This window comes from Lates calcarifer, linkage group LG14, assembly GCF_001640805.2.
Source record: "Lates calcarifer isolate ASB-BC8 linkage group LG14, TLL_Latcal_v3, whole genome shotgun sequence".
Classification (NCBI taxonomy): domain Eukaryota; kingdom Metazoa; phylum Chordata; class Actinopteri; family Centropomidae; genus Lates; species Lates calcarifer.
This window is the reverse complement of record NC_066846.1, coordinates 3,981,593-4,003,322: the sequence shown is the minus strand read 5'-3', so window position 1 is coordinate 4,003,322 and position 21,730 is coordinate 3,981,593. Positions and strand designations below refer to the sequence as shown.

General features: G+C 41.4%; 1 protein-coding gene and 1 long non-coding RNA gene across 5 annotated transcripts in view; one reads left to right on the top strand and one right to left on the bottom strand.

Annotated features, from left to right (window-relative positions):
- Positions 1 to 15,115, top strand: part of LOC108882034 (RAS guanyl-releasing protein 2) — a 34,843-nt gene extending 19,728 nt beyond the window's left edge. For 3 of the 4 annotated variants that reach the window (XM_018674263.2, XM_018674259.2, XM_018674264.2), the window contains exons 10-17: positions 2,217 to 2,291; positions 2,546 to 2,668; positions 3,990 to 4,105; positions 4,201 to 4,342; positions 8,839 to 8,875; positions 11,436 to 11,594; positions 12,194 to 12,256; positions 13,552 to 15,115. In XM_018674263.2, the coding sequence (XP_018529779.1) occupies positions 2,217 to 2,291; positions 2,546 to 2,668; positions 3,990 to 4,105; positions 4,201 to 4,342; positions 8,839 to 8,875; positions 11,436 to 11,594; positions 12,194 to 12,252 (711 nt within the window). In that variant the 3' untranslated portion in view covers positions 12,253 to 12,256; positions 13,552 to 15,115. The remainder of the gene's footprint in view (positions 1 to 2,216; positions 2,292 to 2,545; positions 2,669 to 3,989; positions 4,106 to 4,200; positions 4,343 to 8,838; positions 8,876 to 11,435; positions 11,595 to 12,193; positions 12,257 to 13,551) is intronic. The other variant, XM_018674260.2, reaches the window with a different exon arrangement.
- LOC108882038 (uncharacterized) overlaps positions 1 to 21,730 on the bottom strand; it is a 113,220-nt gene that overhangs the window by 5,019 nt on the left and 86,471 nt on the right. The window lies entirely within an intron of this gene.

The following is a 21,730-nucleotide window of genomic DNA, read 5'->3' as shown; positions in this document are numbered from 1 at the left end:
GTCAGTCACCAAACACCAACAGGAAGAAATGGAAGCCTCCACCAGGATGTAATCCCTCATAAACATGTTGTTGCCTCATGAAATACATTCATCTTGAAATGTGAAGTGATAGTATGAAATTTAAACCAGATAAATGAAGCAGTACTTTGGCTTAAACTCAAAATGAGTGTCAAGCAGTAAAAGGCATAAAGTATAAAAGTATACCACTAATAATAAAAAAATCACACTTCTCATATTTTATGTGAGAGTTATCCGTATTTGAGCAAACAGTTTAGTGCAGCTACAGCTCAAATAAATCAGGATATTCTATGGCAGAGTCACAGGATGCTTATATTTGGTTGGAGTGAAAGTGGAAAGACTGAAGTGAGACTGATCTCGGCTTTGTCGCTGCCTTCACTTCAGCAAGAAAGCTGAGGTGTGTGCACGCATCAGTATTTTTTTTTTATTTTTTTTTTTTTTGGCAGATGCAGATAAGGGTTTCCTGAATTTGAGACAGGGAGCTTTCTGAGTTTAAACAATCCCAAGAGATCAATTACTCAATGTGGCTGCAGGTGTTTGTGTGAGATTGCAGCTGGTTTCCCCTTTTTACTGCGATAATGAAAGAAAACAGCTTGACAGGTTTTGGAGCTGAGGGGCACCGGGGAAGTTTGCTGGACAGAGTCAATACCCAATTATCTTATGCTGGTGCTTATTGTAGTTGATCTAGCTCAGAGTAAGGAGAAGGAAAGAAAGTCAATAAATCCTTCAAAAATAATGAAAAGGGGAAGGCATGCCTGTGTAGGGAGCTAAAATAAGCAAACCACATAAGTTTAAAACACTAATGTCCTCCTCCTTTAGTTATTTTCAACAGCCTTTCAAATGAAGGAGATTTTATTATATCATCCTGAATGTGAATGTGGTTACAGTTAACTTTTGCCCTCAACAAGGAAAAAAAAAAAAAAAAAAAAAAAAAATTCCTTCCGTACTTACATCTTCAATTCAATGAAAACCAGGAAACACAATTACAGTAAGAGAATAGCTCTGAGGGAAAAACAATTTGAGGCCCACAGTGGATGCAGTGGGTGATTACATGTGGCAGTTACGACGTGTTAACTGGAGGAAAAAATAGATGCCGCTCTCTCACCTGTTGCCATAGCGGCTGCGTTAATGTAAAAGACATCCCTACTTAACAACCCCTATAATGAGCAGTTCTGTGTGTGAGCAGCCCCTTTTTGTTAAATACCTGGTTAAATGGTGAGGTCTGGACTCACCTCCGCTTCAGTCTGCAGAAAATAGATGCGGAGACCATGAATAACTTTCATGCATATAAAACATATCTGCATATTCTGATTTGGATTTTACTTCGTATGTGTTGGGTCATGAGCATCTTTTCAACCAGAAGCATTTAGGGTTTTTTTGTGGTTGAGATATTTTTCATTTCACTGCAATAGCAGCTTTTGTCTAGTTAGTATGGAGTTTAATGGAGTGCAGCTCCTTAGTGCAGATGCAGACCCCTAAAGGGTCGGTTCACAGTATAGAAGTATAAAAAGATATTTTCTCTCTATAGTATCCAGCCATGCAGAGTGTTTTGGTTTTATTTGGCCAGATTTTTAGATTTCAGCCCTTGTGATTTGTGCAGCTGCTCCACCACAACCTGGGTGAGTGGATTTTGTGTATCACCCTTATTTAGTCTGTTTCAGTAACATTTGCAGTTGCTTTTGCCTGAAATGTGTCCAGGAATGTGTTTACTTTGTGGTGAAGATGAATGCTGAGGAGTAAGAGAGGCTGTCTAAATCCTGTTTAAACTTTACAAACAAAACAGTTCCAGACTCCTCTCTTCATGTTTACTGTATAAAAGACAGTATTGTTGTAGCTGAGCATGAATATTGATTACTGAACTCCATGCTTACTAACTTTTGGAATTCAACCACATCTGACTGTCCTCAGTCTGACTCCTTTTCTGGTAAAGTGGGAGCTACCTTTTGATAATGTCACTCACAGCCATGAAATACAACTTTTCACAAGTGACATATAAATGAACTCATTTTCACTGGGAATGTTAAAAGAAAATCAAAGAGTGAAAGAACAGAGAGTGTGTATCAGTTAGTCTGAATAGTGTCAGTACTACAACATCTTCTCACAGAGGTGAGTTATATAAAGACAGAGACATTTAAGGACAGCGTGATGAAATGAATGCTTCTGTGAATATCTGATTTGATGTGCCCTGTTCTATGCAGGTATCTCTGGACCAGTATCATACAGAGGAGGAGATCTACCAGATGTCTCTACAGAGAGAGCCACGAAAGCCAGTGGTGAGTGTACACTGTTTGTCCCATATCTCAGTATCCCATATTTGGTATCTCCCACTCTGCTCCTGTCTTGAAAAGATGGATGTTACTGCACCATTTGAGAGGTGTCATCTGCTTTATGAAGTTGTTAGCCCCTATAAGCAGAAAATCCTATGATGCTGTGAATGTTGTAGACATTTTCAGTAAGCCTTGAATTCTGCAGATATCTTTTCCTTCTTTTTCTTCCCTGCGTTGATATTGATCTCATCTCTTTATAGCAGAACTCCAGCCCTGCCCCCGCGCCTGACCCCAAGCCCACGATGATCGATGAGTGGGCTGTGTCGGTGAAGCCCAACGCCGACCCGACGATCATCAAGAAACACATAGAGAAGATGGTGGAGGTGAGTTTTTCAGCTACTTCACATTCCCCTCTCAGGGCTAATTGTAACCTGGGGGTCCAGTGTCATTAAACTGGAGAGCTAAGGATGAATTATCTGTTGTCATCTCCATCACTCTTGACTCTTTGGTCAAATTGCCATTAATCTCTTCACCATAATTACCAACGCTCGGACCATGCAACATATTTTGGACATTTTTCATGTTTGTTTTTTTTTCTCCTGGAACTGGAGGATTACATGGTTCTCTGTGGGGTATTTCAGCCTGGACTGCTGAAATCCTTCTAAAACCCATGGGAAGATTTCAATTATACAGGGTATTCCTTTTTTCAAGTGTATTTTTGGTACATTTGACAGCAAGAGCTTTAAATGTTTGTCGTTTCCTGCTTGTGGTCACATTCCAATTGTTTTCAGTCAGATGAGTAATGAAGATGAATTAAACTGCAAAGAATTGTAAGAAATAAAAGGGAATTAAGCGAGTCTCATTTTGTATTCTTATCCTAAACATCTTGTGCTTTCTGCCCTGAGACTCTCTCATATGAACACTTAGCTGCACACCTGATGAATGAAACCTACTAATTAGAGGGAGTGCGTTTGTAAGATTTTGTTATTAGCATAATCAGTGGCCCAACATTCTTTCTCCTGTGTCGCTCTGTTTGTGGCTTTTCATTCACAAAAAGGATTCCCAAGAGTGAGAAAGGAGAATTTTTGCTGTTGGTTTTGCTGTTGGAAACCAGCAGACAAAAACGTAGCAACCTGAGCACAAAAACTGTTGTTTTTGTTGTAATTAATTTTGGTACCCACCCCTTGTGGAGAGATGCAGGCTGTCTATACATGACTGGTCGACAGGTCTGGACCAATGAGAATACTGGTGAATACAGCAGTTTGCCTTTTATCACCTTCATGTGCCACTCAATAACTAATCTGTTTGTACCAGTGGTTTTCATATTATGGTCCAGGTAACATTAGACTGTAATTCTTTGGCTAAAGTGGTTGCTGTGGTGACAAATGTTATATAGTTTTTTTTTTTTTTTTTAAATAGCGCATAAGCAATTACTGCATGGGCAAATTCACTGACTAAATTGTTATTTGTTTACGCAAATGATGTGTTTGTAGATTATCTTCAAAATCATTTTATCAGCATGATTATTTCAACTTTACCCAAAATATGCCAATTTTGTGGGTAAGGTAACTTAAGTGAGAAAATAGCCTTCCCGAGCCTTATTCTTTAAGCGGGTGAAGTCAAAATGAAGTGAAATTGTCAGTAACCAGTACTTTATAGTTGAATACATGTTGAAACTAACCTACAGAAACCTTTCGCTTACAGTCAGTCTTCAAGAACTTTGACACAGACGGCGACGGCCACATCTCCAGAGATGAATTCGAAGCGATCAGGAACAACTTCCCTTACCTCAGCAAGTTTGGAGAACTGGACAAGAACCAGTGAGCATTTACACATTTGTTCACACAGACAAATCTGTGCAGTTTACACGACTAACTCACATCACTCTCCCCTGCCTTTTTGCTTCCTCTCACAGAGATGGGAAGATCAGCAGAGAGGAGATGATAGACTACTTTATGAAAGCCAGCTCTCTGCTTAACTGCAAGATGGGTTTCATCCACACTTTCACTGAGACCACCTACGTCAAGCCCACGTTCTGTGAGCACTGCGCCGGCTTTGTGAGTACACATCTAATACTCACATGTGAACGCTAATCCTATTTTGAGCTTCTGTTTTTTCTCACTTACAGCCACAGCTGGTAGTAAAATTACACAAAACACTGCACTTTATAGATCATTTTAAAACCTATGTCAACTGAATGATTTACAAACCCTTCAGACTCCTCTGAAGGTCTTAAACAAATATTGATCTCAGTTTAATTTGCTTTTGTGTTTTCAAATGCATTGATTTCTTCATGAACCCAATCAATGGGCACGTGTCGTACTTTGTTTAGAAAGGTCAGAGGTCGACTGTGCTCACTTTGGCCATTCCACAGCCACATAGCCCTACAGACTGTGCGTACTTCATTACTTGTCTCGGCAGTCACCGGCAGCGGGTGATAGCCCCATCTCTCAGAGGTTCCTCCTGTCAGGTCAGGGCAATGCCAATTACTTTGAGCTACAGTCACACACTGCTGAAGCTGCATTCTGGGAAATATGGGAGGAAGGTAATTGGGTGAGATGATAACCCTCCTCTGTTGCGGTGTTATATCTGTGTGTGTGTGTGTGTGTGTCCTCTGGCCCTTAACATTCCCCCAAGTCCCCAAAGAAGCTCTGTGTTATTTAGACGCAGACAGTGAGTCAGCACTCAGCTGTAATGAGAGCAGGAACAGGGCCCTCACACTGAACTGGAGACAATGAGATGACACTCCATTCATTTCTCCACACTTCAAACAAGCTAGAGAGAGACTGTAATACTCAAAAGAGAAGTATGCATATGTATAGACTTTCATTAACACTCAAAGGAGCACACATTTAGACACATGCTATTGTCTTGTACACAAACATACATTCTCCAGGGGACACTCAGCCATTTTCAAACCAAGGAGGGGAAACTCAGAATAGAGAGCAGGGAAAGATAAGGACTCTGACAGCGTGCTTCTTCCTTTGAATATGCCTTTGTGTGTTGTGTGTGTGTATGTGTGTGGCAGATGTAGATACACCAGCCACTTCCTCATTTTCCCACTTTGCGCTTTCCTCTTGGCTCCTGTGCAAAAACAATATTTTCCCGCAGCCCATTTTTCAGCACTTGTCTCAAACATGCCGTACAAGCCAAGCCGGGGCCTCCTGTAAACACTGCAGAGTTCACTCACCTCCAGTGTCTCACATGGATCTTCATAATCTTGCGCCGCTTCGCCCGCAGCCACCTTTTGGCCTTACACCCTAATTAATGGCACACATGAGTTTTACTAAATGCGCAGAGCGAGGAGACACAGTACCGAGCGCAAGTTTCTGCATCTCAGGAGGATACAGCGAATGTTTAGGTAGAGGCTTAGAGCTTTTTTTATATGAGTGATTGCAGAGTGCAATGCACAAACCTCTTTGGGCTTTTCACACTTAAGCTTCATGGAATAAGAAAAGCAGGAATGAATCGACACAAATCTCTTGTTTCGTCTCTTACTGCTGGAGTTTTCTTACAGTGTGACAAAAAGATTCAACGTGATTGAAAAAGTTAGAACATTTAAAAATTTTCTTACAAGGAAAAATGTCTTATTCCAGTCACAAATTCTCCTCAGGCTGTCTGCCTAGGCAGTCTGTTCAATAATAAAGCAACAAAATTCATTTATTATTCTTTTAGCTTCCTAGCACAAACTGCAGAAAGCTTTCTTTTGGAGCATTTAGGTTGCAAACCAGGCCTTGTAAAGAAACCTGACATGGACATGTTTGGGTGACCTTATCTTCCTGGCTTGCAGATTTTGGCAGTGGAGAGGGGAGTACCCAAACAAATCTCTTTCCAGTCCCCGTGACTACGGCTAAACACGATGGAATTGTCTGTTCTCTTCACAACAGTTTTTTCCTTCTTTGGTGTACGAACCAGCTGGAGACTGCACGCTTTACGAGACTCAATCAACAGCTATATCATTAGGTTGATAGTAGTCAAGTCAGCATCTTGTCTGCAACATGCACATTCAGGTTCATTCCTGTTTAAGTCGTGCATGCAGTGGAAGGGGGGGATTTGATTTTGACTCGAGGAGTCAGGGACAACAATGAGCACATGACTGAAGTTAAAGGAACAGTTCAATATTTTAAGACTTAATCACTTTCTTGCTGAGAGTTAGAAGAGAAGACTGATACAGTCACTCTCATATGTACATGTCCACTCAGTACAAAACTACAGTACACCCAGGAAACAGTGCCCTGCCCTTGCTGGTTCCCTAGGAACCTCATGGTGACTAAGAGACTCCAGGAAGTCACTGCTCCCTTCCAAGAATTAGTCACAACAAAAAAGTGAATAATGTTGAACTATTCTTAAATAAACCTTAGCAATTGTAGAGGATGACTATGCAATAAAGCAATGGTCAGTAATTGTTTGGTTGAAGCAGTTTAGTACAACAATAGTTAGTGTTATGTGGCAATTTGTGTGGAAAAGTAGAGGGAAATAACAGATAAAAAAAGCTGCTTCACTCTGTAATAAAAGTGTTTTCTTTTTATCTGCCTGTACTTGCTGTAATATCAAACAATTCAGGAAAGCAGGAACAGAATGGCATGCATTGCCATTGTCACTCTTAATGTCTGGCAGGAAAAGATAGAGGTTGTTTGGTTTAGAAATATTTTTTGTAGCTTTAACACCAACACGTAAGTTCTTTACTTGACTTTCAGCTGAACTGAAATTATTATTCTTCACTGGAAATCCCTTGTCAGAGTTAGGAAACATCCAATATTCTGAATGTACCCACAGTAATTAAATACATACTGCTCGTCAGTCAGCTCAAGTTTCATACTCAAGTCACATTCAACATGCTGATTCAAGCTTAAGCAAAGCAAAAATACAAGCATATCTCACAGGGTGTATCTCTAATATTAAATATGTAACTGCTGGCTGTAAAAATAGCTGTCTTCTAAAAGCTTTCAGAGAACTGTCAAATGAAAGTAACAAGTCGGTGCGTTCGCTGCTCATGTTTGTAGTGCATTGTGTTTTGCCGTCTACAGAGTAAAGGTCAGTCAGTGTAGGCAGAGCTGTGATGATAGTTGTGTTTAGATGTTCTGCTCGTAACCAACTTCTCTTTGTTGTAGAGCTTCTGGCTGTGCTCTCAGTTTCCCGCTGTGTGTGCGTGTGTGTCCTTGTTTGTGTTTAGTATATGCGCCTCTTGCGAGTGTATGTGTTTGCATGCATGCATGTAGGTGTGTGTGTGTGCATTTGTGGCGTGTGTGTGTGTGTGTGTGTGTGTGTGTGTGTGTGCAAAGAGGTCAGGATATTTTGTGCCTCCTCAGATGTGCCAGTGCAGTGTGTGATCTCCAGCTCGGCTCTTTCATGTCATTGTTCCCCCACTGTCTGTGCACTCCCCGCATCCCGCTTGATCTCGGTGCCCCTCCACCCCCTCTGTCCCACCAACCTCCTCTCTCTCCCCCTTTCTTTCTCTCTGTCTCTCTCTCTCTCTCTCACCCTACATCTCTCTGTTCCATTGTGCTCCTTTCTTCATTCGCTTTTTTCCAACCTTCCTTGGCATCAATGGGGTATATCAAGATGTGAAGTATATGGGTGTTTTAACATGTTTTAGCCCATTAACTGCTAATTGTGTGTACTTTCTCTTTACTGCCAACCATTTCTCAAGGCATAAATTTTTAGATTAATTTCCTACATTTCAGGTACTTATTGGTTTCCATTCATTTCAGTTCACAGCTCACCACAGCTTAGAGACATGAAACTTACTTTGAAAAGCTAATACACAACAGTGTCAAAGTTATTTGGTAATAGAGTTATGAGCAGGTGCTATTTCCTCTGTAGCTCATTCAAGGGTGACTGACAAAAAAAGGCGCATGCACAACATGCACTAAAAAAAAAAACACTAAAAAATGTTGGAGGGTTCCTAAACAAACCTGCATTTGTTTGTTGATTTTTTTTTTTTTTTTTTCCAAAACAGTCCCTGTTCGCCACATTATGTTGTTAATTAGCTTTGACTTATCATCGACAAGGAATGAGGCAGCAGGATCTTAAACAAGTCTCTGCAGGCTGATTTTCACACTGTAGCAGAATGAACAGAAACTAATAGCTGTCTGAGAAGTAAGTATAGCAAGCGACTAATTTAATGTAAGTAATCTTACATTATGTGGCATACTTAATAGATGACATTGATGTAAACTGTGTGTGCGTGTTCCTTTGCATTTTGCCTTCATTTGACAGATGATGTTATAGAGAGACTTAGAGCGGTTATGTGGTGCCCTGGCTTCCCAGTGATTTTAGGAACTATTATTATCTATTATTAGGTATCTATTATCTGTTTTACATCCACCTCCTGACCATGTGTGAAACTCTTTGGCCATACAGTAGAGAGAGGCAGGTGAATTCCTACAATGACCTATCATTCAGCCTCTACTTTTTCCTCGTCTTTAACTGTAATTACTGCATCACCGTGATTATTTCTTGTTGCCTCTTACTTAGATGGCAACCAAATGAAAACTCATCATAATCAACACCCAATCCCTCTGCCCTTTTCTCTCTCTCTCTCTCTCTTTAGATATGGGGCTTCTACAAGCAAGGCTACAAGTGTAAAGGTAAGAGAGCAATTCTTTTGGTTCTGCATCTGCTGCACAGATGTGTGTGTTCCACCCAGAAGGGTACAGCCTTCAAAGAATTAATGATTCTTTTTGACGGCATCGATTGCCCAGCCATCACACACACAGGCACACACACCCTCCATAGATAAAGATTGACAGAGTTCAAGTGCTGAGTAAATGTCATCAACACAGAAACCATGGCAAATATATTACACTTCTTCACTGTATGTCCACACACAATGCTTTGTTCACTAACAGCTGGGTAAGTTCCATCAGCTGAGACCACAATACACAATTATTTTCCCTCTCAGGGCTCCCAGTAGACCAGTGTTTGAGGAAGCTGGTTCATTTCACAAATGTACATACACACAGGCGAGGGACCTCCAGCTCCTCCCATCCTCATGGATCATTAGCTTCAAAAACACATACCTCGCTGCCTTCTTCTCCATCTATGGATGTGTCAGCGGTGGTCTATGCTGATGCTAGAAATTAAGTAGTGATAATCTGCAGACGTTCAGCACTCTAACTAACTTAGACTACATATGTTCCCATCCAGATGTCAAGCAGCGACTTTGAAAACGATGCCAAATCTAAAATGCAAATTATGCAAGTTTCCATCTGCTGGAGTCGCACGAGAAGTGATTGATTACAGCTCGGCCTTATGAACGGGAGAAGTTAAAGTGGGAAGATATTTTACAGACAACATTTCAATTCTCTGTCAGTTATTCAACAAATAATTTTGCATTGCTGTTTACAGCACAAGGCTGAGTGTCAGTGAATGCCCCTTGAACCTTCAATTATGTCAATGTAAAAGCACTTTCATTTTCTAGTAGTATTAATTCAATTTTTCTTTCAACAACAGCCTGAGAAACAGGACTTATATGTATGCATGCAGACTCTTCTTGTGTCAGACAAAGTAATATATTCATGTTCTCCACATTCTCTGCTTGAAAAGCAAGCATTTCAATTACCAACTCTCTTGTCCATCCTTATTCTCAATATAAACTGCTCCCTCATTCATTCAGGTTCATCTCAGGTTAGCTTACTAACACTTATTAAAATAGCTTGCAAGTTATCATCAAACATTGGAGTTGCATAGCAACTAGAGTAATTAATGCTCCTTGGGGCCTTTGAGGTCCTGTGGTCTATTACTAGCAATGTTCACAGCACCGTGCATCTTGCACCTCTCTGATCGCTGCCTAATTTCTTAATTAGCAAGACATATTCTATTCTAAGCAAGTGTAACAATTTTTGATGATACTGAAGTGTTAAAAACAACTCTGTAATTGTAGCTTATATACACAATGCCTGGAACATGATTGGTACTGTTGAAACAAAAGCAGGGAAAAATGGCAGAGAGGTGAAAAGAGCGAGAGAGAACACAAGCAGACACACAAAAACAGATTCATGCATTACTTTGCATCATGTGTAAACACAGAACCCACTCGCACTCTCTCACCCCCCCCCCCCCTCCACTCCAGTGGAGTGTCTGACTGGGAGTGTGTGAGTGTTCTGGCTTGTTCCAGTGCATTAATGAGTCCAGAGGAAGTCAATGAAAGAGCCCCACAGCCATTCATCCCCATTACCATTGTTAGCCCCTGCTCAGGGAGGTAGAGAGAGCGGCAGGGGCATAATTGAAATGAATCACCCACGTTGAGAAAGAATGTGTGTGTATGTGTGGTTGGTTGTGTGTTTTGTGGCAGTGGACTTCAGATATTTGGACTTAGATATGAGAAGCATCCCAGTGTCTTTTAATAGGTGTAGTGTTGTCACAATACCAGTTTCATATTAACACACTAAGGCCATGATATCTCAGCAACAGGTGCTCATGTCTTTGGCCCATTCTGTTATAGCTCAGTATTTTCAGGCAATAGTTCTCATTCACTGTCTTGAGAGTTGGGTGAGATAATCAATCTTACTTTCATAACTGATGATTAAATATGACACTGCTATACAGAATACTGCCCTCTATGCTAACCAGGGTAATACAGTTCCTGAATGAAGGACAAAAAAAAATAGAACAAAAAGTGTGAGATGTTTCTTAAATGTAGTAAAGAAAATATTTTGTTGTGGTGTCAAGGAAAAGTGAAATTTTGGTTATTGTGACAATACTTGTAAAGTGTTTGTGTTTGTGTATTCAGGTTCTTTGACTCTCACATGTGTCCTTGCTATGTTGCTGGCTGGCCCATTGTTACTCTCCTCTTAGACTCCCCCTGGTTGACAGAGTTGTTGTCAGGCACGGTCGGCCTCACTGTGTGCATGTGCCAGTGTTCATGTGTCTGCATGGCGTGTAAAAACACAATCCGGTCACCGCTAGCTCTCCCGTTCGCCCCGATGTTTCTGTTTGCGCCCATCCCTCTGTCTGACCGTCTCCCTCTCTCTCCACCCTCTTCCCCGTCCTCCCCTCACTCCTGGCCTTCCCCTCCCTTCTCCCCGTCTCGCCTCCTCTCGCGACGCCTCTCCCTCCCTCTCCTCCGACGACCCCGTCCTCTCCTCCTCTCCCGGCACCTCTCCCTGCCGCCGTCCTTCTCCCTCCGCATGGACGCCGTGGGGGCAGCCTGCGGGGTGAACTGTCACAAGGCCTGCCGGAGCCGCCTGGCTGTCGAGTGCAGGAAGAGGACCAAGAGCATCAGCCATGAGACGCCTCCGGCTCTCCAGGCCAGATCCTTCAGCTTCCCTCCACCTGCCAACACCCCACCCAGCTTGCAGAACACAGGTGAGGGACGCTTTAGTGTGTGATTTTACAACAAATCACACACTAAATTTCTTCCATATGGTGTAAATGCAGCTTCAAATAGTTTAATTATCTTGATTTGAATAAACACTCTCACATCCTTAGATGTACAAACACACTAGCAGGAAAATATAATTCCCTTTTCCAAAACACAGTCTAATGTAGTCATCCTTTTAGAAAAGTATAGCCTAGAGGAATTTTTATAGCACATTTTCTGCACTTCTTGTCACCACTGCAACACCTCCACTTTTTGAAGGGTGCTTTTGTCTTCCTCCGAGCATATGGTGCACTGACATTTGGAACATATTCTCAAACAATAGAGTATAATTTGCAATGGAAATGTGATTGGTCCACCACAGCGAGGCCAGTGACTCACCTATGCAGTATTTTCATCAAATATCAGCAAAAGTGGGTGCCCTGTCTGGCTCTGTTTTATATCAGTGTGAACCCGCTTCAGTGGATCAGTGGTGTGGTAAACAGACAGGGTTCACACTTTTCATTAGATTTAGTCAGTGTTTTGTGTTTATATTTGCTCGATAAAGCCACTCCTCATTTACCTTCATCCTCTCTGTTTCCATCAGTAATTGCTGAAGAAGATATAGAATCAGTGGAGGAAGGAGTGTTTGATGTCCACCTATAACCAGGTGAGAGAGATGATCACTTTGGCTGCTGAAGAAAACTCCTCCTGTCACTATGATTGTTCTTAATGATTAACATTTTTTCGGTGTGCCTACTCACCTTTGTGAATGTTAACAGTTTTGCATGAAACACATTACTGTGGATTTTACTGTTTCATTACAGCCATAACCATTTTCATAATGCTGCATGACTTGTGGCTGTGATACTATTTGCTCTGTTAAAGTGTCAGGAGCTGTACACCTGCCATCACTTCAATATTACAGAACCTGAGGTGTCCAGTTAAACAGCAGTATGAGAACTTTTATGTATTGTGTGCAGTTAATTATGATCATGGAGTAAGCATTAGTTGATCAGGTCAAAGAACACACAGCTTGTAGATGCATATAACCCTGAGCCTGGCACATAAGTAGAGAGCTTTGGACAGAGCCAGACTAACTGCTTCCCTCTCTTTCCAGTATTAATACTAAGCTAAGCTAAGCTAAGCTAACAGACATGAGAGTGCTATCAATGTGCTGATCTAACTCTCTAAGACAACAAATAACCATATTTCCTGAAATGTCAAACTACTATCCATATAATCGTAGCATAATAGTAACAAATAAAAAGTAGCTGCTCAGGAAATATCATGATGCGATGTCATCTACCAACATTTTTGGCAATGCCTCCTTGCAAGCTTTCATCACAGTATGTGAGCAATTCAGTCAAAGAACAATTTTCTCTTTTCAGATCATTTGACTTGAAGAAATTTCACAGGCTTGCAGAGTTAAAACTAAACAGTCTTTCCTCATATCTTGCGCTTCCTGAGATTTATCTTGGGACCTTATTGGGTCCTGACCTCCAGGCTGGGAACCACTGATTTACCAGTTATGCATAACTTGGCAAATAACCAACGGAACAACAAAACTGGTCTGAAAATGCAAGAGACCATGCCCAGATCAAGGCATATAGCCTAAAGATGGCTTCTTGGTTGGTTTGTAATCAACTAGTGCATATTCCCAGTCTAACTTATTCTTAGTCAGATCACTGCAAACCAGCTGATACAGTGAATGCAGGGCTTTCAGGGGCTGCTGGAGGTTTGGGGTCCCAGGGCTGTTGCCTGTTTTCCCACTTGGCTGAATCAGCAGTGCAAGAGACTACTACTGTTATAAACAGTCATCACAGTGCTGATGTGTTTTCATGTAGATATTTTCCTTTAGCATTTAAACCTGTATCACTAGATGTCTCAGTCACTGTTGCAGGAGCCTTGAACTGAAAGGTTTTGATGAACAGGCCAGTGACAGTCTCCAGCTCTCTATTTTAGAATCCCTCCTACGGTTGGTGTGCAAGAAGCCAAATCAGCGACTGTTGGGGAGCCAGACACAGAATGTGCTACAGTATGTCAGTTTTACAGCCCTCTACACTGAGGAGAAATTGCACTGAACACAAGCCAGGATACCTACACAGTGCCACACAGTGGACACATACTGCAACGGCAACTCCACTCCAGCTAACTCACATGAATGTGATGACCAATGTGAATGGAACGTCTTTGTATGATTTCTATGTAAAATCTCTACATTTTGATTCCATGTTGGTCCAAGTGTTCCTGTAAAAACTTACTATGTATTCTAAAAAAAAATCCACAAAATTGTATTTTCTCGGTGGAATGTTAAAGTCAGTGGAGTTTATAATTTGAGCACACTTTGCTGCAGATTGGAATGGCTGTCTACTTTTTCTTTAAAACATAATAGAGGTGCTGTTATTTCCAAGAATGTAAACCTGCCACCCAGACTAAGCTACTGTCTCCTTTACCTGAGAAACTCTGCTTTCTATTGTTTATCATCTTGTTTTGAAATACATTTCAGTGGACCAATTTTGATGTCAGATAAAATATTGTCGATTTGTGGTGCCCCGTCTGAAGCGTGATGATAAAAGCAACCATTTTGCAAACAAAAGAAAACAGCTGAAATGACTGTGTGGACAGTTATAATTAGGATGGTCTTTGATCAGTGTTATATTTTTGTCATGTTTTCCTGAATATCAGTAACTGTCCTATAGTTATTGCTGTTGTGATGTTTTCAGTATACAGTACTGTCTTGTCCCAGTGCACTGATAGATGATCTATCCTCTTGCAGTGCTGTGAATGTAGCAGAAACGGTGAGACGCTGCTGTCAGATGAAGAACCCATCTTTTTCCAATAAATGCACTGACAGCAGAGAGCAGGGAACTGGCTAACTCCGCACTGGTTCCTCTATTAGGTTTTGAATGTTCTCTGAAGTTCTTAAACTATTAGTTGAAATACAATAATCAAAAGAATAATACCAAAAACTGGAGTAATGAGGCTTCTCATTTGACAGCAGCTAATAAAAACATTTCCCTGAGAATCTGTTTTGATGCAAGTTGTATTTTGCTGTTTTTATCCTGCATGCTTCTCCCTTCTCGCCTCTATTCTCCGGCCAGACTCCTCTCTTGCTGAGGATTTCTTATTTTTTAGTAGCATGCCAAGTTATCATTTATTTAGGAAACATGAAGTCTTGAAATTCCAGACAGAGTAAATGTTTCTGCTCTGTGCCTGTACGGAGATGAATTCAAACTTCGAGTGCCATATTGTTAACTGCTGTTTTGTCATTGAATGAGACTCATCACGTTGCTGGTATTTATTTTCCTGTATAAATAGCTAAATAGCTGCCGGTCCCTCTGTGTCACTCCCTGCCTGACAAAGGATGTTTGTTGTTATTCTGTGAATGAATCTTTCAGACTGATGTTACTGATGCTACTCTTTGTGATTCCCAGATGATTCTTCAGTATTAAATGCAGGCATATTTCTAATATGTGTTCTGGTTAAGAATTTCTGTGACTAATAAGAATGATACTGAAAAAAACAAGGTTTTGTCTTGTCTTTGTGAAATGGGAATTGGCCCGTATTCCTGCTTTTACATTAAGAGTCAAAGGTGTATTCACATAGATGTCCTTCCACTTTCCCTTGATTTTTTTTTTCAGCTGCTTTGATCTAAACCTACGTCAAATTACATATCCATTACCATTAATAGAGGTACTCTCTGGTGAGAGCTGGCAATTTTAGCGATTTTCTTGTTTTAACTTGAGGCATTAACATGGAGGAGTAACTCTCTCTGGAAAACTGTGCAAATTACAGCTGTCAAAATCAAAGCTATTTCTCTCATTTCATATAAAGGTGACATTTTGGGTATAAGGCTCACTTAACAACAGTGATAATGTAATTGTCATACAGCCTGAATCTGTCCCTGCATTGAAAGCAAGAGCCAAATAGTAACATAGACAAGGAAGGCCAACGCTGTGGCAGGTGTGAGGGGATTTGGTTGAACACCAGAAAGTTTCCACACAAAAAAGTCCATTAGAATACTGCTGCAATAGCTCCTAGCACATTGTGACTTATTGATGCAACTACTTTTTCAAGCTCCATCCTTTCCAACAGAAGATAATTTCACAGCAATTACAACACAACACTGAAAACAAAAAACATCTCTAACCACATCCACTCCCCAAAACACACTCATCCATGTTGAAACTGATTCTACAACTACCACCACACACTTCTTCCATCCATATGACCATGATACACTGTCCTCTGGCACTCTATTGTAGACATTAATAACCAGCCACGAATGAGCCTTGGAGTCGATGCCACATCTAATTATTCTCAGAGATGAAGTCAGTCTGCGCCTCTGATTGCCTGACTCCCACTCTGTATGTTCTGTTCAATGGGGGGACATTGATCTGGCTATATCCAGCCTTTGAGTCGGCTCATATCTCATTCAGTGCTATGATACCACTAAATGCTCTCATGTGGGACTGCGTCTGCTAACAATGAGCTGATGAACTGCAGAGGTGATGTGTTTATAACTTGGCCTATCGACCTTGGTCGTGCACATAGACGTACTCAGTGTTAACCGCATGATTATGCAACTGCGATTCATTCATTTCCTGCTGCCAATTCTACCAGGAATGAAATGCCAGGTCAATCACTGATGAATAGGCAAAGAAAATCACAATAATTTTGTTTGGTTTTCAATTGACTTGACATTCATGAAGCACCAAAAGAACCCCACAAAAGGATGGCGATGGAAAGGAAGACTATACAGACTCCGTATAGAATTGACCAGGGCGTAGAATCAAAGCCCCTTCTCACTGCGAGGTGACATGCTGAGGCAATGTCCCTGCAAATAAGAAAAATCAATTTTGAAACATCCAGATTTGTGTCTTTACCTTGATCGTGGTCGATACAGGGTAAAAAAAAAAAAAAAAAAAAGGAGCAGGAGCCATGTCGTAAACCTGACAATGTAATGTAATATCCTCCTTGAAATATCACAGACTCTCCTCGTGTCTCCACCACCACTGTATCTCCAGAGCATGTGCGATTGCGCCTTCAAGTGTGTGCGGTCATTGCCTACTACGGCATTGAACGTCTCTTTTAGCTCAGTGATTGATACCGCCATTCAGCTATAGAAAAGCCCTCCTAGCAGCACAGCCATTTAGCCAGCAGCCTGAGTGATATTGATCTGAAAAGTCTGAAATGAGGGAAACTGAATAGCACCGCAGCTAATTACATAGTAATGAAGGAAGGAAGGAAATAACCTCACACATTGTTAGCACGCTCACACTGCGACCTTGATTGCAAGGAAAGGAAAGATTTGAGGCCTGATAGTTGAAACACATTTGGGATAAGATGTCATTTGGCGCTTCAACAGATGGTAAAGGTTTATAGTTGTGCGCAATTAGAAAGAGATTGCAATGCATTGCACCCTGATAGGCTGTAAAGAAGGCTATTTCTGCTAGCGATATTGGCAGGTAGGCATTTTAGCAGCTATAGATACACATAAAAGGTTATCATGGATGGAGAAAAGGATTTGGCACCATGAGTAACAACATGCAGTATTGATTTGTTTGAGCAGCAGATCACTCTTAGATTTCCTCTTGTAAGACTAATGAACAGATTATTGATTTGACATCCGCTCATCAAAAACTGGGACGGTGGCCAAGCCCTGCGATGAGTTGATGTCTGCTCATCTTTTTGAACCCGCCATGACACCTGCATCTGCAATGCCATTTCCCTTGTGGTGCACTGACTGCAAGCATCTGGAGCTGTTAACCTCATGCCAAAGCGGGGTCATGGCTGTTACTCTCCACTTGGTGGCAATGTTGAGCCGTTTAATGGAGCGTGTGTGACGAGGAAGGGCTCCTATGAGGAAGTTGGGATCGCTGCCAGTGATGTGGCAAAAAACAGAGCCGCTGTCAGGGTTTGTGGTGAATCACAATGCAGCATCACAATGCAGATAACAGCACTACAATTCTCTTTCGTTTATATGTTACTTCCCATAAAATCAAACCTATGCAGAAGCACAAGCAGATACACATTGCAAATCAAATGCTTCATGCTTGTTTTTCTATAAGCTGACAATTCTCTTACAGTGTCTCTTTCACCCACACACTCACACACACACGAACTGAGGAGCACCCTCCACACTTTGCATTCACATTCTCACCTGTGTTATGAACGTTTCATCAGTATTTTGTCTCAACTTTGCAGGAAAAAAAAGTCTGTCCCTTTTCCTAAAGAAAAGGTGATAATAGTAATGAATTTACATCCACGTCTCTGATTCAAAGTAATCTTTAAATTCAGCTGGATAAACAAAGTTGATGGCAAGTAAAATAAGTTAAATAGGCTCCAGTGAGAGTGCCCCCAGCACTCCAGCTCTGCTTATCTGGCTTTGTCCACATTTGAGAAGCAGCTGGGCAAACAGTCTCTCACAAAGTCGAAGGCGCTCTACGAGACGGCTGCAGCCTTAATTGCATTAAGCTCATTGCTGACTCTGGTGAAGCGCTCAGCACTGTGGGGGACTGGAATCCTCATTAGAATAGAATCAGTTATGATGAATATTGCTTTAAGAAAATTTTACTCATGCCAAAGAAGCCAGTGGGATATAGCCCAGACCTGTTAGCTCTACTGTGCAACATTAAAAAATTAAAGAAGCACTTCTATCGTCAGGTTGAATACAGCAGGTTCAATACTCTAAGGCTTTTAAATGTCTTTCTGAATTAGAGAGAACACAAGACAATAACCAAGGTCATGTGTTACACTTTTTAAATGCCTTGTAAAACCAGTCTCTGATATTTTAAGGGGAAGAACAGGCACCTAGTGAAGCTTAGGCAAAGGCAGGAAGCGTGCTGGAATCTTTAGCCACATTGTTATTGATAAATTTGACCCTACTTGCAAATATGAAGATAATCAGAGTGAAAAAACTGCCAACACTCTTCTTCCATTCTCTCCTCTCCTGTTTGGAGAAGTCTCATTTAGCCATCACTGATACCAAATCAAGTTACTGCGGCCTAAGGATGGACATGAAATCAATGGCACTGCATCTGCAGCTGGGGACGGCTCACATATTTAATATTCCTGAGGCTGCAGGACAGGGTGAGGAATCTATGGGGGAGACGAGGAGGGAGGGAAATAAACCTCGGCAGTGGGCAAGTGTGTTTTGACTGATGGACCTGTAGATTGTATCTAGTGACCCGGGCATCAGCGATAGCAATGTACCTCAGACTTATCTACGTACAGCCTGCGTGGCCAGGTTGCTACTGTTGTCAGGAGTTCCCAAAAAAAAAGACAACAAGCTTATCCCTATGCATACTTTACAGTCCCAGTGCCTTTCATTCCCTTGTTGTTTTTTTTAAAGATTAAAACCTGTGCTTTGGTGCAAATAACATTCCAGCTTTGAGGTATTCATGAAAGCACAGATATGATGGGCTATAAAAGTGTGCATGCATAAATGACTCCAATGCAGAGCTTTCTCTAAATGTGGGCTATCACTTCTCTGAAAGGTGAGTTAGATTTCATCACTGAATGCATCAAATTGTCGGCTTTCAGTCCAGAGCACCTCAATAATCCCCTGATTTTTAGCCTTTTGTGGCTTTTATGTCTTTTTGTCATTCATTCATTTGCTTATGTGTGTAATGGTGGTTACGCAGTTGATTTATGACTGAAGGACAGGAATTAGTTTTAATATTTACCATCTTTGGTACCTTTTGAGTGAATTAAATAGTGTAATGTGATTTTTTCTTTACACAAAACACAGAGAACACTGACATGAAGATGTGAGAGGACTGCTATTATTTCAGTTAATACACAGATCCACAGATACAGATATCAGTACATACAAATCATAGTATTCAGTACAAACCATATTTAGTTTTTACTAAATACAAATGGCAAATGTGTAATTCTGAGGCAGTTCTGACCATCCCATGACCATCCCTTTGGTACTCATTAAGCAAAGATGTGGTGGAAATTATTCAGTTCCAGACTTTAATGATGCATGATCAGCAGTTACCGGTCAAGCGTCAACATGTGAAGTCCAAATATGTAAATATCTCAGATCAGCTGCTACTACCCTGTCTACCCTAATGGTCAGTTCCAACAAGCTACTTCAATAAACCCAGTAGAAACTCAATTTAATCATGGATTATTAAATGTAATAATTAGTCTCTAAATTATGTATGGTGTATACTGTCTGGTGGACCCCAAGCATATGATTTCAAATGAAAATATGTTAACACTCTGCCTCATGTGCTTTTCAAGTAAACTGCAGAAAATTGCATTATAAATATTTCTAACCACATCTCTGAGCGTTATGATACCTTCTGGCCAGAGCTACTCAGAGCTTTAGCCAGAGGCTCATCTTTGTACCCAGTTGCCAAACCCCAATAACCTGCTGGTGGAAGAAGCCATCAAGCTGAAAAAGTCAGCCTTTTGGGCTTGGATAGCCTAGGGAGGTCCCCAGGCACCATGAGACCCACAAGACTGCAGCCTCTGTGGTCTTGGAAGCAAAAACTTTAGTGTAGATAAAGTTTGGTGGGTACTATGGAGACAGACCTTTTTTTTTGGTAAACTGTCAGACCACTCAATAAGTGGAGGCAGAGCCTTCCCCAGGCTGTTGAGAACTGCTGACCTGAGAGTGAGGATACAGTAAGGAGGTGGAAGGAACACTTTGAAGAACTTCAGACCCAACTATCATACACTCTGCGGAGGAGGCAGAACTGGAGGTCTAAGTGGAAAATTTGCCTGTCTTTCTGGCAGAGGTCAGTGCAGTAGTTAATCTTAGAAGGCAATGGGATGGCAGTGGACGAGATCTGGATATTGGTGGGTTGTCTTGGTTTAAATGGTCAAGGTTGTGGTTTAGGACAATGCCTTGGTCACGAATGACAGAAAAAAACTGTGGAATCAAGAAGTCAAAACAAGCTTCCTACATAGGCTAACTCAGGTCACCCTTAAGGCATATTTGGAAAGAGCCCAGAGAAAGACTGCTGCCCATTGAGGTGGTTCAGGAAAATGACTGGCTTTCTTCTGAATGCCTTCCCGTGGGAGTATGGTCAGGCAAGTGGGAGGAGACCTGGGGCAGACTCAGAGCACACTGGCGGGATTACATATCCTGTCTGGCTTGTGAACCCTGTGGGATCCCCCAAGAAGAGCTGGAGGATGTAGAGAAGGATTTCTGGGCTACCTTACTTAGCTTGCCACTGAAACCTGGACCTGAATGAAGAGAAAACAGATGTACTCCGCCCCCCACGCCCCCAATTAGTATTTGTACTTGTAAATTGTTGTTTTCTTTAATGCCTCCTGTACAAATGTGGTTGCCAATTCCTCTGCTACTTCAGTTTTTTTTGTCTTTTTATTTTCTTTTTGTCCTGGAGGCAAGGCACCTCCTCCTTCATGCCTCTGAGGAAAACACAGTCTCACTGCCCAAAATAGTTGCTTTGTCTCAGCCTGTTCAGTTGCATAATGCACCTTGACGATGGGCACAGAATGGCAAAGCAGTGGAACTAATATACGTATCATAAAGCCTCAATTTCGAGGAGGGAGCACTCATAAGTTATTCACAGATCCTCTCTTTCTCCTGTTTTTCCCCTCTGATCAAATCAGGCTCACGACTAATATAATCATAGATGGGGAGTGACAAGAGAGGAATGGAAAGAGAAATAAGAAGACAATGCAGGGGCAACTGAGAATACTAGGACAGAGCATCATCTGAGGGCAATTATGCAAGGGTTATGAGGCTCTTGGAGGCACAAAGAACCTCTGCTAAAAACATTCATATTGTCAATGTGGTTAGAGGAGGATGCTAAGACTTTATAAGCCCATAAGAGAGAATGACTCGCCAAAGCCTTTCAGGTTTTTATGAGAAAATGCCTGAGAGGCATGTAAAACCTACCTTTATTAAAGACCACTTAAGCTTTTTTATGATGCCTAACAGCACTTGGTGATGGATATAGGCATAACCTTGCTTCATACTGGTTTATGAGGTTTATGGTTTATGAGTAGGATGGCTTTGGACACAGTGTTAGGAAGCGTGTGAATGTTCCATCTAAGAATGTATGCTTCAGAAGTTGGAGATATACTGAGAAGCCATAGATATTGGCTGCCTTTTGGACAACATGTTGCCGGATACTCATCTGTTTGTTACACC